At 49.6% G+C, this 16,341-nt stretch overlaps 1 protein-coding gene across 1 annotated transcript; it reads right to left on the bottom strand.

The window, feature by feature from the left end:
* Positions 1–2,799: 2,799 nt before the first annotated feature.
* Positions 2,800–16,117, bottom strand: LOC308152322 (protein-serine O-palmitoleoyltransferase porcupine-like; the record flags this gene model as incomplete). Its single annotated transcript, XM_080525269.1, has 14 exons — positions 2,800–2,901; positions 3,615–3,728; positions 4,077–4,162; positions 4,756–4,819; positions 4,956–5,032; positions 5,148–5,248; positions 6,111–6,236; positions 6,747–6,761; positions 7,046–7,066; positions 7,484–7,614; positions 10,405–10,586; positions 11,221–11,264; positions 11,913–12,105; positions 15,982–16,117. The coding sequence occupies 14 exons, from the start codon at positions 16,115–16,117 to the stop codon at positions 2,800–2,802; spliced, it is 1,392 nt and encodes a 463-aa protein (XP_080381395.1).
* Positions 16,118–16,341: the final 224 nt, after the last annotated feature.

The following is a 16,341-nucleotide window of genomic DNA, read 5'->3' as shown; positions in this document are numbered from 1 at the left end:
CTGGTTTGGACTCGGAAATTGCTAAACGTCACGTTTGACGTCAGACTTAACAACCGAATTGGCTCATGAAAGCTCGCTCCGACGTTTGACGAGTTATTGGACATTTGTTCTGGGTTAAGACCTTTAGGTTATAAGGTTACGGTTATAAGGTTACACTAGAAGATACACTGTTGAGTTAGACTGTTTCTCATTGGCTGTTCACAACACCACTGCTACAGTACAGAGCAGACAGACTCAGGGCGCTCTACACACAGACACACACAGGTACACACAGATACACACAGACACACACAGGTACACACAGATACACACAGGTACACACAGGTAAACACAGGTAAACACAGGTAAACACAGGTACACACAAGGACACACAGATACACACACAGACACACACAGAGACACACACAGATACACACAGATACACACAGGTACACACAGAGACACACAGATACACACGGGTACACACGGGTACACACAGGTACACACAGGTACACACAGACACACACAAGGACACACAGGTACACACAGGTACACACAGGTACACACAGACACACAAGGACACACAGGTACACACAGGTACACACAGGTACACACAGACACACAGGTACACACAGATACACACAGGTACACACAGATACACACAGATACACACACAGGTACACACACAGGTACACACAAACACACACAGACACACACAGACACACACAGATACACACACAGGTACACACAGGTACACACATAGGGCTTTCACACCGGCAAAGAACCGTGCCGGTTCGCGTTCGGAAACCTCCGAACGTTGGCGCTGTCTGGCGAACGAGCCCGCGTTCATACCAGTGTATCGTTCGCCAGACAGCGCCAACGTTCGGAGGTTTCCGAATGCGAACGCGAACCGGCGCGGTTCTTTGCCGGTGTGAAAGCCCTAACAGAGACACTCTGACGTTTGACGAGCGATTAAACATTAGTTCTGGATTAAGACCTTTAGGTTTCTCAGATTACGGTTATAAGGTTACACTGGAAGATACACTGTTGAGTTAGATTGGGACACACAGGGACACACAGGAGCTATGAGAAGAGGCCGGTGGTCTGTGCCTCTAGTCAGAGTGTCTGTGCCTCTAGTCAGAGTGTCTGTGCCTCCCCCCCTCCTCCCCCCCCCCCCCCCCCCCACAGGACAGCCGAAGGGAGAGAAGCAGTAACTTTCAGGCGTTTGTGAAGATGGCGCTGGAGACCCTGCTGGGGTCCTGCCGCCGCAAGCCTGGGGGAACCCGGGGCCGGTAGGGCTAGGGGACCCCCTCCTGACGCACCCCCCACCCCCCCCCCCCCGACCCATGGACCTGCAGGCGAGCCCCCCCCTCTGTCCACCCACCAACTCTCACAGAGTCTGTGACCCCGATCTCCATCCATCAGTGACCCATCCTCCCCCTCCTCCCTCCCTGTCCTCTCCCTTCCCCCCCCTCCTCCCTGTCTCCTGCCTCCCCCCCTCCCTCCCTGTCCTCTCCCTTCCCCTCCCCCTTCCTGTCCTCTCCCTTCCCCTCCCCCTCCCTCCCACCCTGTACACTCCCCTCCCCCTTCCAATGGTTTGAGCTTCCTCAGACATGTAAACCTTAACCCCTCCAGTGTTTCCCTATCTTACAATCTTACCCCCCCCCTCCTCCTCCTCCTCCTCTACCCCTCCCCTTTATTTTGATTGATTGTCTAATGGTCCAAACCATCCTTGTAAATAAATGAACAAATCAATAAATGACTCTTTCATACAGAAGTGGCTTCGTCCATGTTCTCACAGTTAAGACACCAAGGCAAGATAACACACAGAAGACACCAAGGCAAGATAACACACAGAACCTATACATAACACACAGAAGACACCAGGGCAGGTTTGATAGAAAATGTAATAAAAGCGTTTCAGTCATTTCACATTTACAGGTGAGAGTTTGGCAGAACAAACACATGGATGTCAGAGGTCAATATGTCACGTTTTTAAAAAGGAGAGGGAGGGTTTGGGAGGGAGGGAGGGGGAGGGAGTAAGGGAGGGAGGGGGAGGGAGTGCAGTAAGGCTGTAGACTTGTGTATGTGACAGGAAAGACAAGTCAACCCTGTGATGTACAGGAGGCTAACCTAGCTAGCGACGTCCTAGCGAACCAAACCGTCTTCAGATGGATCTGCAGTACGGTTCCCGTACGGTGAGCTGGGTTAGGGTTAGGTCCTGGGGGGTGAGCTGGGTTAGGGTTAGGTCCTGGGGGGTGAGCTGGGTTAGGGTTAGGTCCTGGGGGGTATTCCATCAACGTCGCTAAAGGATAGTCCAGGCTTTTTTGGGATACATTTTAGTAAGTTCCGTTCCCTGAATGTGGCTTAAAGGAATTGACCCTGACCCTAACTACAGTACAATGATGGGTTACCTAACCCTAACCCTGACCCTAACTAACCCTGACCCTAACTAACCCTCACCCTAACTAACCCTAACTAACCCTGACCCTAACTAACCCTAACTAACCCTGACCTTAACTAACCCTAACTAACCCTGACCCTAACTAACCCTAACCTTAAATAACCCTAAACAGTGACAGACAGGATGAAAGAACACAAACTAACGTCATTATTTCTAGAATTACAAATAATAAAAGAAGTTGTAGTTTTTGCACCAAAAAAATCACAATGGGAAGTCTGCAACAACAACAATAATAATAACAACAATAACAATAATAATAATAACAATAACAATAACAATAACAATAATATTGAATTGGTCTGATGTGCATAAGAGAGCACTGCGTCCCTCCTTCCCTCCCTCCCTCCCTCTCTCTCTCACAGGATGAGGCGGTAGATGACCCAGCAGCCAAACGTCAGCCAGTGGCTGGTCCAGCTGAGCTCTGACCACTTCTGAATGGTGTGACTGGCCACATCTCCCTGGGGGGGAGAGACAGAGGGGGGGGAGGGAGGGAGAGAGAGAGGGGGGGGAGGGAGAGAGAGAGAGAGAGAAGATACCGATAAGTACTGTGACAGCTATCATTGACATGGTCTGGTGAAAAGGGTCTATGGTTTTTCCATATTAAAAAAGTTGTGTTGAAGAAAGGGTGTTTGCAGTTAAAACTGTCTCTGAAAAAGGAGGCGATTCCACCTCTTTTCTTATGGGATCTAACGACATCTAAGGTTCTAAAATTGGGGGGTGCTGACTCAATAAGAATTGGTGTCTTGTTATCTTTATCTAACCAGATTTCAGTTATAAATAAGAAATCAAGTTCATAGGAGCTAATCAAGTCGTTGATTAAGAGAGACTTATTAGTTAAGGATCTGGTATTGAAAAGTGCTAGCTTGAGTGGTTTTGTGTTTGGTCTCTGTGTGTGTGTGTGTGTGTGTGTGTGTGTATGTGTGTGTGTGTGTGTGTATGTGTGTATGTGTGTGTGTGTGTGTGTGTGTGTGTGTGTGTGTGTGTGTGTGTATGTTTGGTCTCGGTGTGTGTGTGTGGCAGGGTACAGAGATTACATGTGAGGGGTGTACGGAGCGTTCTGACCTGCGGTGTTCTGTTACTGAACAGGGATGGCAGGGACTGAGAGTAACCGTTAGGGGCTTAACCTTAGCCCCGACCCCTGACCCTGACCCTGACCCCTGCCCAGGCCTACCTCGTGGTCATCGTCCAGGTAGTCGACGCTGGAGGTGAAGAGGGACCCCAGGTACGCCAGGTGCAGCACGGCCACGCCACTGAACACTGCGTTGATCACATACACCCACACCACCTGAACACACATGAACATGTTAATCACACACACACACACACCACCTGAACACACATGAACATGTTAATCACACACACCACCTGAACACACATGAACATGTTAATCACACACACCACCTGAACACACATGAACATGTTAATCACATACACCCACACCACCTGAACACACATGAACATGTTAATCACACACACCCACACCACCTGAACACAAAATGTTAATCACATACACCCACACCGCCTACATACAGAGAATTGACAGTTTTGACAGTTTTACATCCCGAAATATGTATATAATATACATTTTAAAAAATATATGTGAAAGCTAAAAGAACATATTTAATATTTGTACCTTTTTGTTCTGGTGGCTGCAGGTCGGCTCACATCGCTTTGACAGGATGCACGCGTTGAAGATGGCTGCCAACCTCTTCCTCAGAACTGGAACACAGTTAACAACACATATAAACACAGTTAACAACACATATAAACACAGTTAACAACACATATAAACACAGTTAACAAGGTCATAATTAAGGTCATGACTGATGTCCCAGGAGCTGTGAGGTGGATGTTCATTGGTTGTGGACGATCAATCAACTGTAATCTGCACCGAAACAGAAAACTTCCAGAGAAGTGGGTTGGATTTAGTTATCGAGTTTATGTGGCTGTTGAAGTTTAGATCGGAGTCTAGAATTACACCAAGAGTTCAGTTTTTTTGTTTGAAGAGAGAGAGAATCAAGTTTTGCACTGACTTTCGATCTTTTGTCAGGTGCACCAAATACAATTGTCGATGGGACTATAGTCGTTCGCTGAGAGGGCTATGTAGATTTGAGTGTCATCCGCATAGTTGTGGTAGGCAATTTTGTTCTTTTTTATGATGTGTCCCAATGGAAGCATGTAGAGATTGAATAGAAGGGGGCCAAGGATTGACCCTTGGGGAACCCCACATGTCATTTAGACTCTAACTAGCAGGAAAACCCCCCAGAACTCTCAGATACACAAACACAGATCAGCATGTAGGTCAGTCCTACCGTGCTCCACGTAGGTGATGAACCCCAGAGACAGCAGCACCGCGCCCAGGTGGAAGCTCAGACCCTGGAGGTCAAAGGTCAAATACACACAGTTACTCTGGAGGTCAAACACACAGTCTTTAGGGTCAGCGCCAGGGTCAGGATTAGGGGTCAGGGTTAAGGTCATGGTCAGGGCTAGGGTCAGGGGTCAGCGTACTCACGTGCAGCAGGGCGCTGGCAGAGTAGGTCACCAGGATAGCAGGGAACGTCCCCAGCCACAGAACACTCTGGAACACGTCTGACCAGAGAGACACGGTGACATCACAGGTCAAAAGTCAGAGTTCAGACACACAGTGACATCACAAGTCAAGGGTTAGGGTCAGTTAGGGTCAGGGTCAGGGTTAGTAACTTACAGGTGTTGAGCCAGCGGGACATGGGAAGGTTCCAGGATGTCACCACCTCCACCATGGACCTGGGGAACACCACGCTCAGCGGCCTGGTCACACTCATGTCCCTGGGGAGAGAGGGAGGGTCAGGGCCAGGGTCAGGGGTCAGGGGTCAGGGTCAGGGCTGGGGTCTAACGGTAGGATGGTAGGATCTAACCCTACATGATGATCTGTGTTTGTGTATCTGAGAGTCCTGGGTTTTTTCCCTGCTGGCTGTGTTAGTTAGTTAGAGTCTAAATGACATGTGGGGTTCCCCAAGGGTCAATCCTTGGCCCTCTTCTATTCAATCTCCACATGCAGGGTCAGGGTCAGGGTTAGGACCTGGGGAACACCACGCTCATGTCCCTGAGGAGAGAGACCGTGTCAGTCTGACCCTGACCCTCAAGCGGGATTTGAACTCACAACCTTCTGATCACCAGTCCAACTCACTATCCACTAGACCACCACTACCCCCACTAGACCACCACTACCCCCACTAGACCACCACTACCCCTCCTAGACCACCACTACCCCATGTTGAACACTACTGACCATGTCAGGTGGTCTATAACTGACCATGCTAGGCTAGGTGGTCTATAACTGACCATGCTAGGCTAGGTGGTCTATAACTGACCAGACTAGGCTAGGTGGTCTATAACTGACCATGTCAGGTAGTCTATAACTGACCATGTCAGGTGGTCTATAACTGACCATGTCAGGTGGTCTATAACTGACCATGTCAGGTGGTCTATAACTGACCATGTCAGGTGGTCTATAACTGACCATGTCAGGTGGTCTATAACTGACCATGTCAGGTGGTCTATAACTGACCATGTCAGGTGGTCTATAACTGACCATGTCAGGTGGTCTATAACTGACCATGTCAGGTGGTCTATAACTGACCATGTCAGGTGGTCTATAACTGACCATGTCAGGTAGTCTATAACTGACCATGTCAGGTGGTCCTTCTCCTCGGTGAAGCCGGCCCCCGCCAGCGTGGTCGTCGTCTCGCTCAGGAATCCCACAAAGTAGTTACTGAAGTGGAACGATGCTGCGTTCTCATAGGCCAGGAGCCACCTGGAGAAACACGCCGTTAGAAGTAGTTACTGAAGTGGAACGATGCTGTGTTCTCATAGGCCAGGAGCCACCTGGAGAAACACGCTGTTAGAACACACACACTACACACACACTACACACACTACACATACTAGACACACTTTTTATCATTCATTTTGTACTGCGATCTCACACACCGTATAGCGGCAAGCTAGCGGCTAAACACAGACACAGTATCTGCAGTCTCTCACAGCGTATCAGGAAGAGCAGCGCTTGAATACAGCTGCAGTAATAATGTACAACTACATGGGTCACATGAGTGGAAGCAGCTTTGGGGGAGGAGCTACAGGGGGAGGGGCTACAGGGGGAGGGGCTACAGGGTTAGGGTTACAGTGGGAGGGGCTACGTGGGAGGGATTACAGGGGGAGGGGCTACAGGGGGAGGAGCTACAGGGGGAGGAGCTACAGTGAGAGGGGCTACATGGGAGGGGCTACATTGGGAGGAGCTACAGTGGGAGGGGCTACAACATACCTGGCCAGCGATCCTCTGAGGAGCAGCAGCAAGACAAAAGAGAATAGTTAATAATAATAATAATAATAATAATAATAATAATAACAATAACAATAATAATTATAACAATAATAATAATAATAATAACTATAATAATTATAATAATAACTATAATAATAATAATAATAATAATAATAATAATAATAACAATAATTATAATTATAATAATAACAATAATAATTAGAACAACAACAACAACAATAATAATAACCTCCATGTTTGGGGGATATTCATCGTCATGACAACATAAGAATAATTACCTGATCTTTCGTTTCTTTTTGCTGGGGACAGAAACCCACGCAGCCAGACCAGGAAGGAGGAGAGAGAGGAGGTCAGCTGACACACCCACTTATGACATCACCTTTATGACATCACTGTTATGACATCACTGTAATGTTAGAGCAACTATCAATATTTCCACCCTCTTTTGGAGGCTGTCCTGTTAAACAGTGTAGTAGTGAGGCTGGGGAGGCTGGGGAGGCTGGCGGAGGTAGAAACTGCAGGACAGGCTCATTGTAATGCAGATACTGTTCCTTATTCCATCCCACGCATCACAATGAGCCTGTCCTTTGATTCCTACCTCCCCCAGCCTCCCCCAGCCTCCTCCTCAGCCTCCCCCAGCCTCCTCAGCCTCCCCCAGCCTCCCCAGCCTCCCCAGCCTCCCCAGCCTCCCTCCTGAGGCGGGCAGCTCCACTCACGTGCGCAGCAGCTTGTCGCCGTAGACGGGTATGAAGTAGGGGAACAGGTAGGGCGCCACGCAGTTAGACACCACCAGGCACAGCTGGCTCTTCACCCACGAGCTGCACGCCCTTCCTGCCCAGGCCAGGCTCTGTGGAGGGAGGGGTTAGAGGTCAGGGGTCAGAGGTTAGGGGTCAGGGGACAGTTAGACACCACCAGGCACAGCTGGCTCTTAAGCCAGGAGCTGCAGGCCCTTCCTGCCCAGGCCAGGCTCAGTGGAGGGAGGGGTTAGAGGTCAGAGGTCAGGGTCAGGGTTAGGGGTCAGAGGTTAGGGGTCAGGGGACAGGGGACAGTTAGACACCACCAGGCACAGCTGGCTCTTAAGCCAGGAGCTGCAGGCCCTTCCTGCCCAGGCCAGGCTCTGTGGAGGGAGGGGTTAGAGGTCAGAGGTCAGGGTCAGGGGTCAGAGGTTAGGGGTCAGGGGACAGGGGACAGTTAGACACCACCAGACACAGCTGGCTACGCCCAAGGCAAGGCAAGGCAAGGCAAGTTTATTCGTACAGCACATTTCATACAACAGGGGCAATTCAAAGTGCTTTATATACATTATTTAAAAATACAGCAAGAGGAGCATAAGAAAAAAAAAATACAATGAATAAAAGCAAATATAAGAAGTAAATAGATAAAATATTTAAAAAGACAACAGTTAATGGAAAAAAGACATTGATAGAAGTGTTTGTGTTTAATCATAACTGGTGCAAAACATGAAGGTTTTTAGCTTAGATTTAAATATTTTAAGGGTTTGGGCCTGTTTGGTTTCTTCAGGGAGTTTGTTCCAGGAGCATGCAGCAGCGTGACTGAAAGCTGCTGCACCGTGTTTTGTTTTCACTCTTGGAATTACTAGCTGATTAGTCTCAGCTGACCTTAGGGACCTTGTGGGAATATAGGGTGGGAGGAGATCTGATATGTATTTTGGTCCAAGACCATTTTGTGATTTGTATGTAATTAGGAGGATTTTGAATTAAATTCTCTGAGAGACTAGTAGCCAGTGCAGGGATCTCAGGATTGGTGTAATGTGTTCAAATGTATTTGTTTTTGTTAGGACCCTAGCAGTGGCGTTTTGGATGAGCTGCAATTTACGAACAGCTCCTTTAGATAGGCCTGTTAGTAGACCATTACAATAATCAAGTCTACTTGAAACAAATGCATGGATGAGTTTTTCAAGGTCTTGCTTGGACATGAAACCTCTCATTCTTGTTATGTTTTTCAGGTGATAGTAGGCTGATTTAGTTATCGAGTTTATGTGGCTGTTGAAGTTTAGATCGGAGTCTAGAATTACACCAAGATTGTTTTATTTTTTTTATCCCTTTTTCACCCAATTTGGTATCCAATTGAACCCAACCTAGCATCCAATTATCCCCTGCCTATTGCGTAGGATCCGCCGCACGACCCCGTGGCCGGCAGCCCCAGAGGAGGCCGCCAGGCAGACTAGCTGACTGGCTCCTCGAGCCCAGCACCGTTATTCCGGCACCCCGGGGGCGCTGTTGCGCGACGGATCCTTGTCCGGAAATATTCCTATACCGCCCTCGGGAGCGGCCGCTCAATATGCCGCTCCCTGTGTGTGCCCCGGCCATATCCGGGTCCGGGCAGCTTGCACTAGTGGCTAGTGCTTAGACCGCTACACCACCGCGGGGCACAATTACACCAAGATTTCTGACCTGTTTTTTAGTTTGAAGAGAGAGAGAATCAAGTTTTGCACTGACTTTCAATCTTTTGTCAGGTGCACCGAATACAATTATCTCTGTTTTGTCCTTGTTTAGTTGGAGGAAGTTTTGTGTCATCCAGGTGTTTATTTGCTCAATGCAATTACAGAGATTGTCAATGGGACTATAGTCGTTCGGTGAGAGGGCTATGTAGATTTGAGTGTCATCCGCATAGTTGTGGTAGGCAATTTTGTTCTTTTTTATGATGTGTCCCAATGGAAGCATGTAGAGATTGAATACATTGAAGACATTCTCTTTTTTGGGTCTTTACGGATGGGGCTGGTCTCCAGGGAGCTTTTTGCTTACCAGAGATGCATTTGGATCTAATGGATGCAATATCATCAATGGTTTTTGTGATTTTTAAGTTGAAATCGTGTAGAAGGTCATTTACTGAGGTTGGAATAGAAGTTTGGAGGGGGGCTAGGGAAAAGGCCTGTGTGAACAGTGCACTGGTTTTTTCATTATCGTTTGGAAATAGTTTTAGACATAGTTTGAATAACAGGAAAGATAGATACGTCAAAGAATATGCAACAATGGTCAGACAGGGCAATGTCAGTTACAACAACATTTGAAATATCTAGGCCTTTGGTGATGATGAGGTCCAGAGTGTGACCTTGATTATGAGTAGGGAGGTTCACATGTTGTTGAAGTTCAAAAACATCTAACAGAACAGAGAGTGCTTTGGCTTTGTTGTCCTCTGAGTTATCTACATGAATAGACAGGCCAGGCTGTGTAGAGGGAGGGGTTAGAGGTCAGGGTCAGGGGTTAAAGGTCAGAGGTTAGGGGTCAGGGGACAGGGGACAGTTAGACACCACCAGACACAGCTGGCTCTTCACCCAGGAGCTGCAGGCCCTGCCCGCCCAGGCCAGGCTCTGTGGAGGGAGGGGTCAGGGGACAGGGTCAGGGGTTAGGGGTCAGGGGACAGGGTCAGGGGACAGCTGACAGGGTCAGGGATCGGGGTTAGGGGTCAGGGTCAGGAGTTAGGGGTCAGGGTCAGGGGTCTGCTGCCCTGGAGGTTTGTTTGTTTGACCTCTGAACTGTGTGTGATGACAGGAGTATACAAATAAAATGCATTATTATTATTATGGTTCCCCCCCACCCTCTCCCTCCCCCCTCCCTCCCTCTCCCCTCCCCCCTCCCTCTCCCTCCCTCCTCCCTCTCCCCCCCTCTCCTCCTACCAGCCTGCGTCCGTCCACCGCCTCTCTGTAGTTGCTGAAGCTGATCCACGGGCCGAAGATCACCGTCCCCACGAAGTAGATGTACCCCATGAACTCCAGGGGCGATGGCACGCAGGCCACCACCCCGCGGTCCAGGTCCACCGCCAGGGAGATGGCCTTCATAGCAACCACCATCTGGGACCCTGGCAACACAACACGCAGGCTGGTCAACAACAACAACCACCATCTGGGACCCTGGCAACACAACACACAGGCTCGTCAACAACAACAACCACCATCTGGGACCCTGGCAACACAACAACAACAACCACCATCTGGGACCCTGGCAACACAACAACAACAACCACCATCTGGGACCCTGGCAACACAACAACAACAACCACCATCTGGGACCCTGGCAACACAACAACAACCACCACCATCTGGGACCGTGGCAACACAACACACAGGCTGGTCAACAACAACAACAACAAACAACAACCACCACCATCTGGGACCGTGGCAACACAACACACAGGCTGTTCAACAACAACAACAACAACAACAACAACACAACAACAACAACACAACAACTACAACAACAGCAGCAGCAACAACAACAACAACACAACAACAACCACAACAGCAACAACAATAACAACAACCACAACAACATTAACAACAGCAGGCCCCTCCCCCTTCCCTCCACCCCAAGGCGGCAGGCCCCTCCCCCTTCCCTCCTCCCCCAGGCCCCTCCCCCAAGCCCTCAGGCCCCCCCCTCCTCCTCCAGGCCCCTCCCTCAGGCCCCTCCCCCAGAGCCCAGCAGGCCACACCCACCTCTCATCTTGTGCCAGGTGGGAGTATCCATCATGTGCAGCTCTCTGATTGGACAAGAGAACAACAGCGTCAGCAGGTTAGTACCACGTTTACTTCACTACAGGGGGGTGTTCCATCACTGTCTCTAAAGGAGAATCTAGGCTTATTTTGAGAAGTCTCACAGGGTTAGGGGTCAGGGGTCAGGGTTACCTAGGTGACCTACCCCATCAGCAGGTAGATGAGGATGGGTTAGGGGTCAGGGGTCAGGGTTACCTAGGCGACCTACCCCATCAGCAGGTAGATGAGGATGGGTTAGGGTCAGGGGTCAGGGTTACCTCGGCGACCTACCCCATCAGCAGGTAGATGAGGATGGGTTAGGGTCAGGGTTACCTAGGCGACCTACCCCATCAGCAGGTAGATGAGGATGGGTTAGGGTCAGGGGTCAGGGTTACCTCGGCGACCTACCCCATCAGCAGGTAGATGAGGATGGGTTAGGGTCAGGGTTACCTAGGCGACCTACCCCATCAGCAGGTAGATGAGGATGGGTTAGGGTCAGGGGTCAGGGTTACCTCGGCGACCTACCCCATCAGCAGGTAGATGAGGATGGGTTAGGGTCAGGGTTACCTAGGCGACCTACCCCATCAGCAGGTAGATGAGGATGGGTTAGGGTTAGGGGTCAGGGGTCAGGGGCCAGGGTTACCTAGGCGACCTACCCCATCAGCAGGTAGATGAGGATGGTGGTGGAGAGGCAGGCCCCGCGGTGGGCGGAGTGGCGGCAGAGGAACAGGGTGAGGTAGCAGAGCAGGCTGAGCAGCACCACCCACACCATGTGCAGCTGGAAGAACAGGTACAGGCTGTAGAACCCCCCCAACACCGTGCTCAGGTGCTTCAGGTAGGAGGGCAGGCCTGGGGGGGACAGAGGGGGGTTAGATAGAAGAACAGGTACAGGCTGTAGAACCCCCCCAACACCGTGCTCAGGTGCTTCAGGTAGGAGGGCAGGCCTGGGGGGGACAGAGGGGGGTTAGATAGAAGAACAGGTACAGGCTGTAGAACCCCCCCAACACCGTGCTCAGGTGCTTCAGGTAGGAGGGCAGGCCTGGGGGGGACAGAGGGGGGTTAGATAGAAGAACAGGTACAGGCTGTAGAACCCCCCCAACACCGTGCTCAGGTGCTTCAGGTAGGAGGGCAGGCCTGGGGGGGACAGAGGGGGGTTAGATAGAAGAACAGGTACAGGCTGTAGAACCCCCCCAACACCGTGCTCAGGTGCTTCAGGTAGGAGGGCAGGCCTGGGGGGGACAGAGGGGGGTTAGATAGAAGAACAGGTACAGGCTGTAGAACCCCCCCAACACCGTGCTCAGGTGCTTCAGGTAGGAGGGCAGGCCTGGGGGGGACAGAGGGGGGTTAGATAGAAGAACAGGTACAGGCTTTGGAACCCCCCCAACACCGTGCTCAGGTGCTTCAGGTAGGAGGGCAGGCCTGGGGGGGACAGAGGGGGGTTAGATAGAAGAACAGGTACAGGCTTTGGAACCCCCCCAACACCGTGGACAGGTGCTTCAGGTAGGAGGGCAGGCCTGGGGGGGGGGCAGGGGGACAGAGGGGGGACAGAGGGGGGTTAGCTAGCTACGGTTAAGTAAGTCAGTAAGTAAAGTTTATCTCTATAGCACCTGTCACAGACCAGCGGTCACAAAGTGCTTTACATAGGCTATAAAAACATAAATAAATAAGTGAAAATAAAAACAACAAACAACAAATAATAACAAGACACAAAAAGACAGACAGGCTGTTGGGGTTAGCCAGAAGGACAGGGTTAGGGTTACAGGACAGTCTAAGCTAAGGCTTGGTGTCATCATCATCCTCAGAAAAGTTAGGGTTACACACACCTCTCAGTCAGTCTAACACACACACACACACACACACACACACACACACCTCTCAGTCAGTCTAACACACACACACACACACACACACACACACACACACCACACACACCTCTCAGTCAGTCTAACACACACACATACACACACACACACCTCTCAGTCTAATACACCTACACATACACACCGACACACCGACACACCGACACACACACACACACACACACACACACACACACACACATACACACCTCTGAACACAGCAAAGACCTAGGTTCTAGGCCCTGGACAATCTAGACAATTTGATGGCAGCTACTAGATTGAAATCAAGTGCAACACTGAAACACAACTGTGAACATTTCAAACCTGCAAACTGCGACACTTTAAATGAATGTGCAATAACACTATGTGCAATATGACAACCCTCGGGTACATAAGGTTCAGAGATAGGAAATGTTAGAATAGGTATAGCATAGCATAGAGTACAGCACACTGTTTTATTTGTATAGTATAGTATAGTGGATAGTGTACATAGCCTTTATTTATGTAAACCAGCTCTTTTCCCTTCTTTTTTTTTTTTTTTCTTTTTCCTAGCACCAGGGGAGCCCCCCCTCCCAAATTTCGTTGTTTGGTACCTGTACTATATCAATGAGAATAAAGACCATTCATTCATTCATTCATTCATTCATACACACACACACACACACACACACACACACACACACACACACACACACACACACACACACACACACACACACACACCTAGTGTCCAACAGTCCCCAATTCCACCTTACTCCCCCCCCTCCCCCCCCCATTTCACATCCAGGAGGCAGAGGTGAGGACCATGTTCCGGAAAACTAACAAAAGGAAAGCAGCAGGCCCGGACAGGATCAGTTCAGCTGTCCTGAATGTCTGTGCTGATCAACTGGCTCCAATTTTTACAATAATTTTCAACACCTCCCTCCGCCAATGCACAGTTCCTCAGTGCTTCAAGGACTCCATCATAATCCCTGTGCCAAAATCAACCAAGATCTCCGGCCTCAACGACTACAGGCCAATCGCTGTGACATCTGTGGCCATGAAGGCGTATGAGCGCATCGTCCTCTCCTACTTAAAAACCCACACCACCCCTCTGATGGACATTTATCAATTTGCTTATCGTGCCAACAGATCTGTTGAGGATGCTGTCAATCTAGCCCTCCATCACACACTACTACATCTGGAGTCACCCAACACCTACGCCCGCATCTTATTCATTGACTTTAGCTCAGCCTTCAATACAATAGACCCGGTCAATCTCTTCAATAAACTGGTGGACATGAACATTGACCCCTGCATTAGCCACTGGATACGGAGCTTCCTGTGGAAAAGACGACAGAGGGTCAAGATGAACAGCCTTTCATCTCGACCCCTGACCCTCAGTACAGGCGCCCCCCAGGGCTGCGTCCTCTCACCCTGGCTTTTCTCCCTCTACACCAACCACCTGATATCCCTCCACAGCTCAGTCACCATCCTGAAATATGCAGATGACACAACCATAATCGGACTCATAACAAATAATAATGAAGACCGTTATCGCGAGCAGATAGCCCAAGCAGTCACTTGGTGCCTCAACAACAACCTCCAGCTCAACTCATCAAAGACACAAGAACTCATCGTAGACTTCAGGCACAGCCCCCCCCCCCCAAAAAAAAACATCAACATCTTTGGAGAACCCATAACCATAACGGACTCTTTCAAATTCCTTGGCACTTACATCAGTAACTCCCTCAAATGGAACACCAACACAGACCTCATCACCAAAAAAGCCCACCAACGACTATTCTTTCTCAGACAGCTAAAAAAATTCAAAGTAAAACAAAACCTCCTCCTTCAGTTCTACACCGCCATCATTGAGAGCATACTCACCTCATCCATCACAGTCTGGTACGGCAGTTCGGACAGTAAATCAAAAAGTAAACTACAGCGAATAGTAAGAAAATCATCCAAGATCATCGGCACCCCCCTCCCATCAGTTGAATCACTATATCTCAAACGCACCACAAATAGAGCACATAAAATTATCTCTGACCCCTCCCACCCTGCTCACCACCTGTTTCAACTGTTGCCCTCTGGACGGCGCTACAGATCCCTGGCCACCAAAACATCCCGTTTCAAAAACAGTTTTTTCCCCTCTGCTATAAGGACTCTCAACACCTGACTCACTGCACTAACCCTGTACTACCCACGTACTGCACTTTATAAATTGTAAATATGTTCTTGTCTTGTGGTTATGTGTGTACATGTCCATGTGATAGTTATGTGCAATGTGTTTTTTTGGACACTGCTGTATTGAGCTTTCCACCTGTACCGAAAACAAATTCCACCGACCTAGGTCGTGTGGTCATTAAACGATTCATTCATCATTCATTCACACACACACACACACACACACACACCTCTCAGACTAATACACCTACACACACACACACCTCTCAGTCTAATACACCTACACACACACACACACACCTCTCAGTCTAACACACCTACACATACACACCAACACACCGACACACACACACACACACACACACCTCTCAGTCCAGCACACCTACACACACACACACACACACACACACACACACACACCTCTCAGACTAATACACTTACACACACACACACACACACACACCTACACACACCTCTCCATCTAATACACTTACACTTACACTTACACACACACACACACACCTCTCAGTCTAACACACACACACTCACACACACACACACACACACACTCACACACACACACACACACACACACCTCTCAGTCTAACACACACACACACACACACTCACACACACACACACACACACACACCCTAAGTTGTGTTCTATCTAACAGGTGTGTGTGTGCTAGCCTCACTTAGCAGCCAGAGCAGCCTTCCCAGGATGCACAGCAGCAGCAGCTGCCAGACCTGCTCCAGGCCCTGCTGGGCCGTGGGAACCACGCAGCCCTGCACCAGCTCCCCGAAGAAGGCCTGTCTGCTGAACGACGCCATGGACCTGGACCTGGGGGGGGGGGCAGAACAACTGTTAGAATTAGGTCTGGGGGGGGGGGGTAACTGTTAGAACTAGGCCATGGACCTGGACCTGGGGGGGGGGGGGGGCAGAACAACTGTTAGAACTAGGCCTATACTGTTGGAACTAGGCCTATACTGTTGGAACTAGGCCTATACTGTTGGAACTAGGCCTATACTGTTGGAACTAGGCCTATACTGTTGGA

The sequence above is a fragment of the Nansenia antarctica genome (assembly GCF_963989245.1).
Source record: "Nansenia antarctica genome assembly, chromosome: 3".
In the NCBI taxonomy this organism is placed as follows: domain Eukaryota; kingdom Metazoa; phylum Chordata; class Actinopteri; order Argentiniformes; family Microstomatidae; genus Nansenia; species Nansenia antarctica.
Note: the sequence above shows the minus strand (reverse complement) of the source record. Positions and strands in the feature narration are given on the sequence as shown.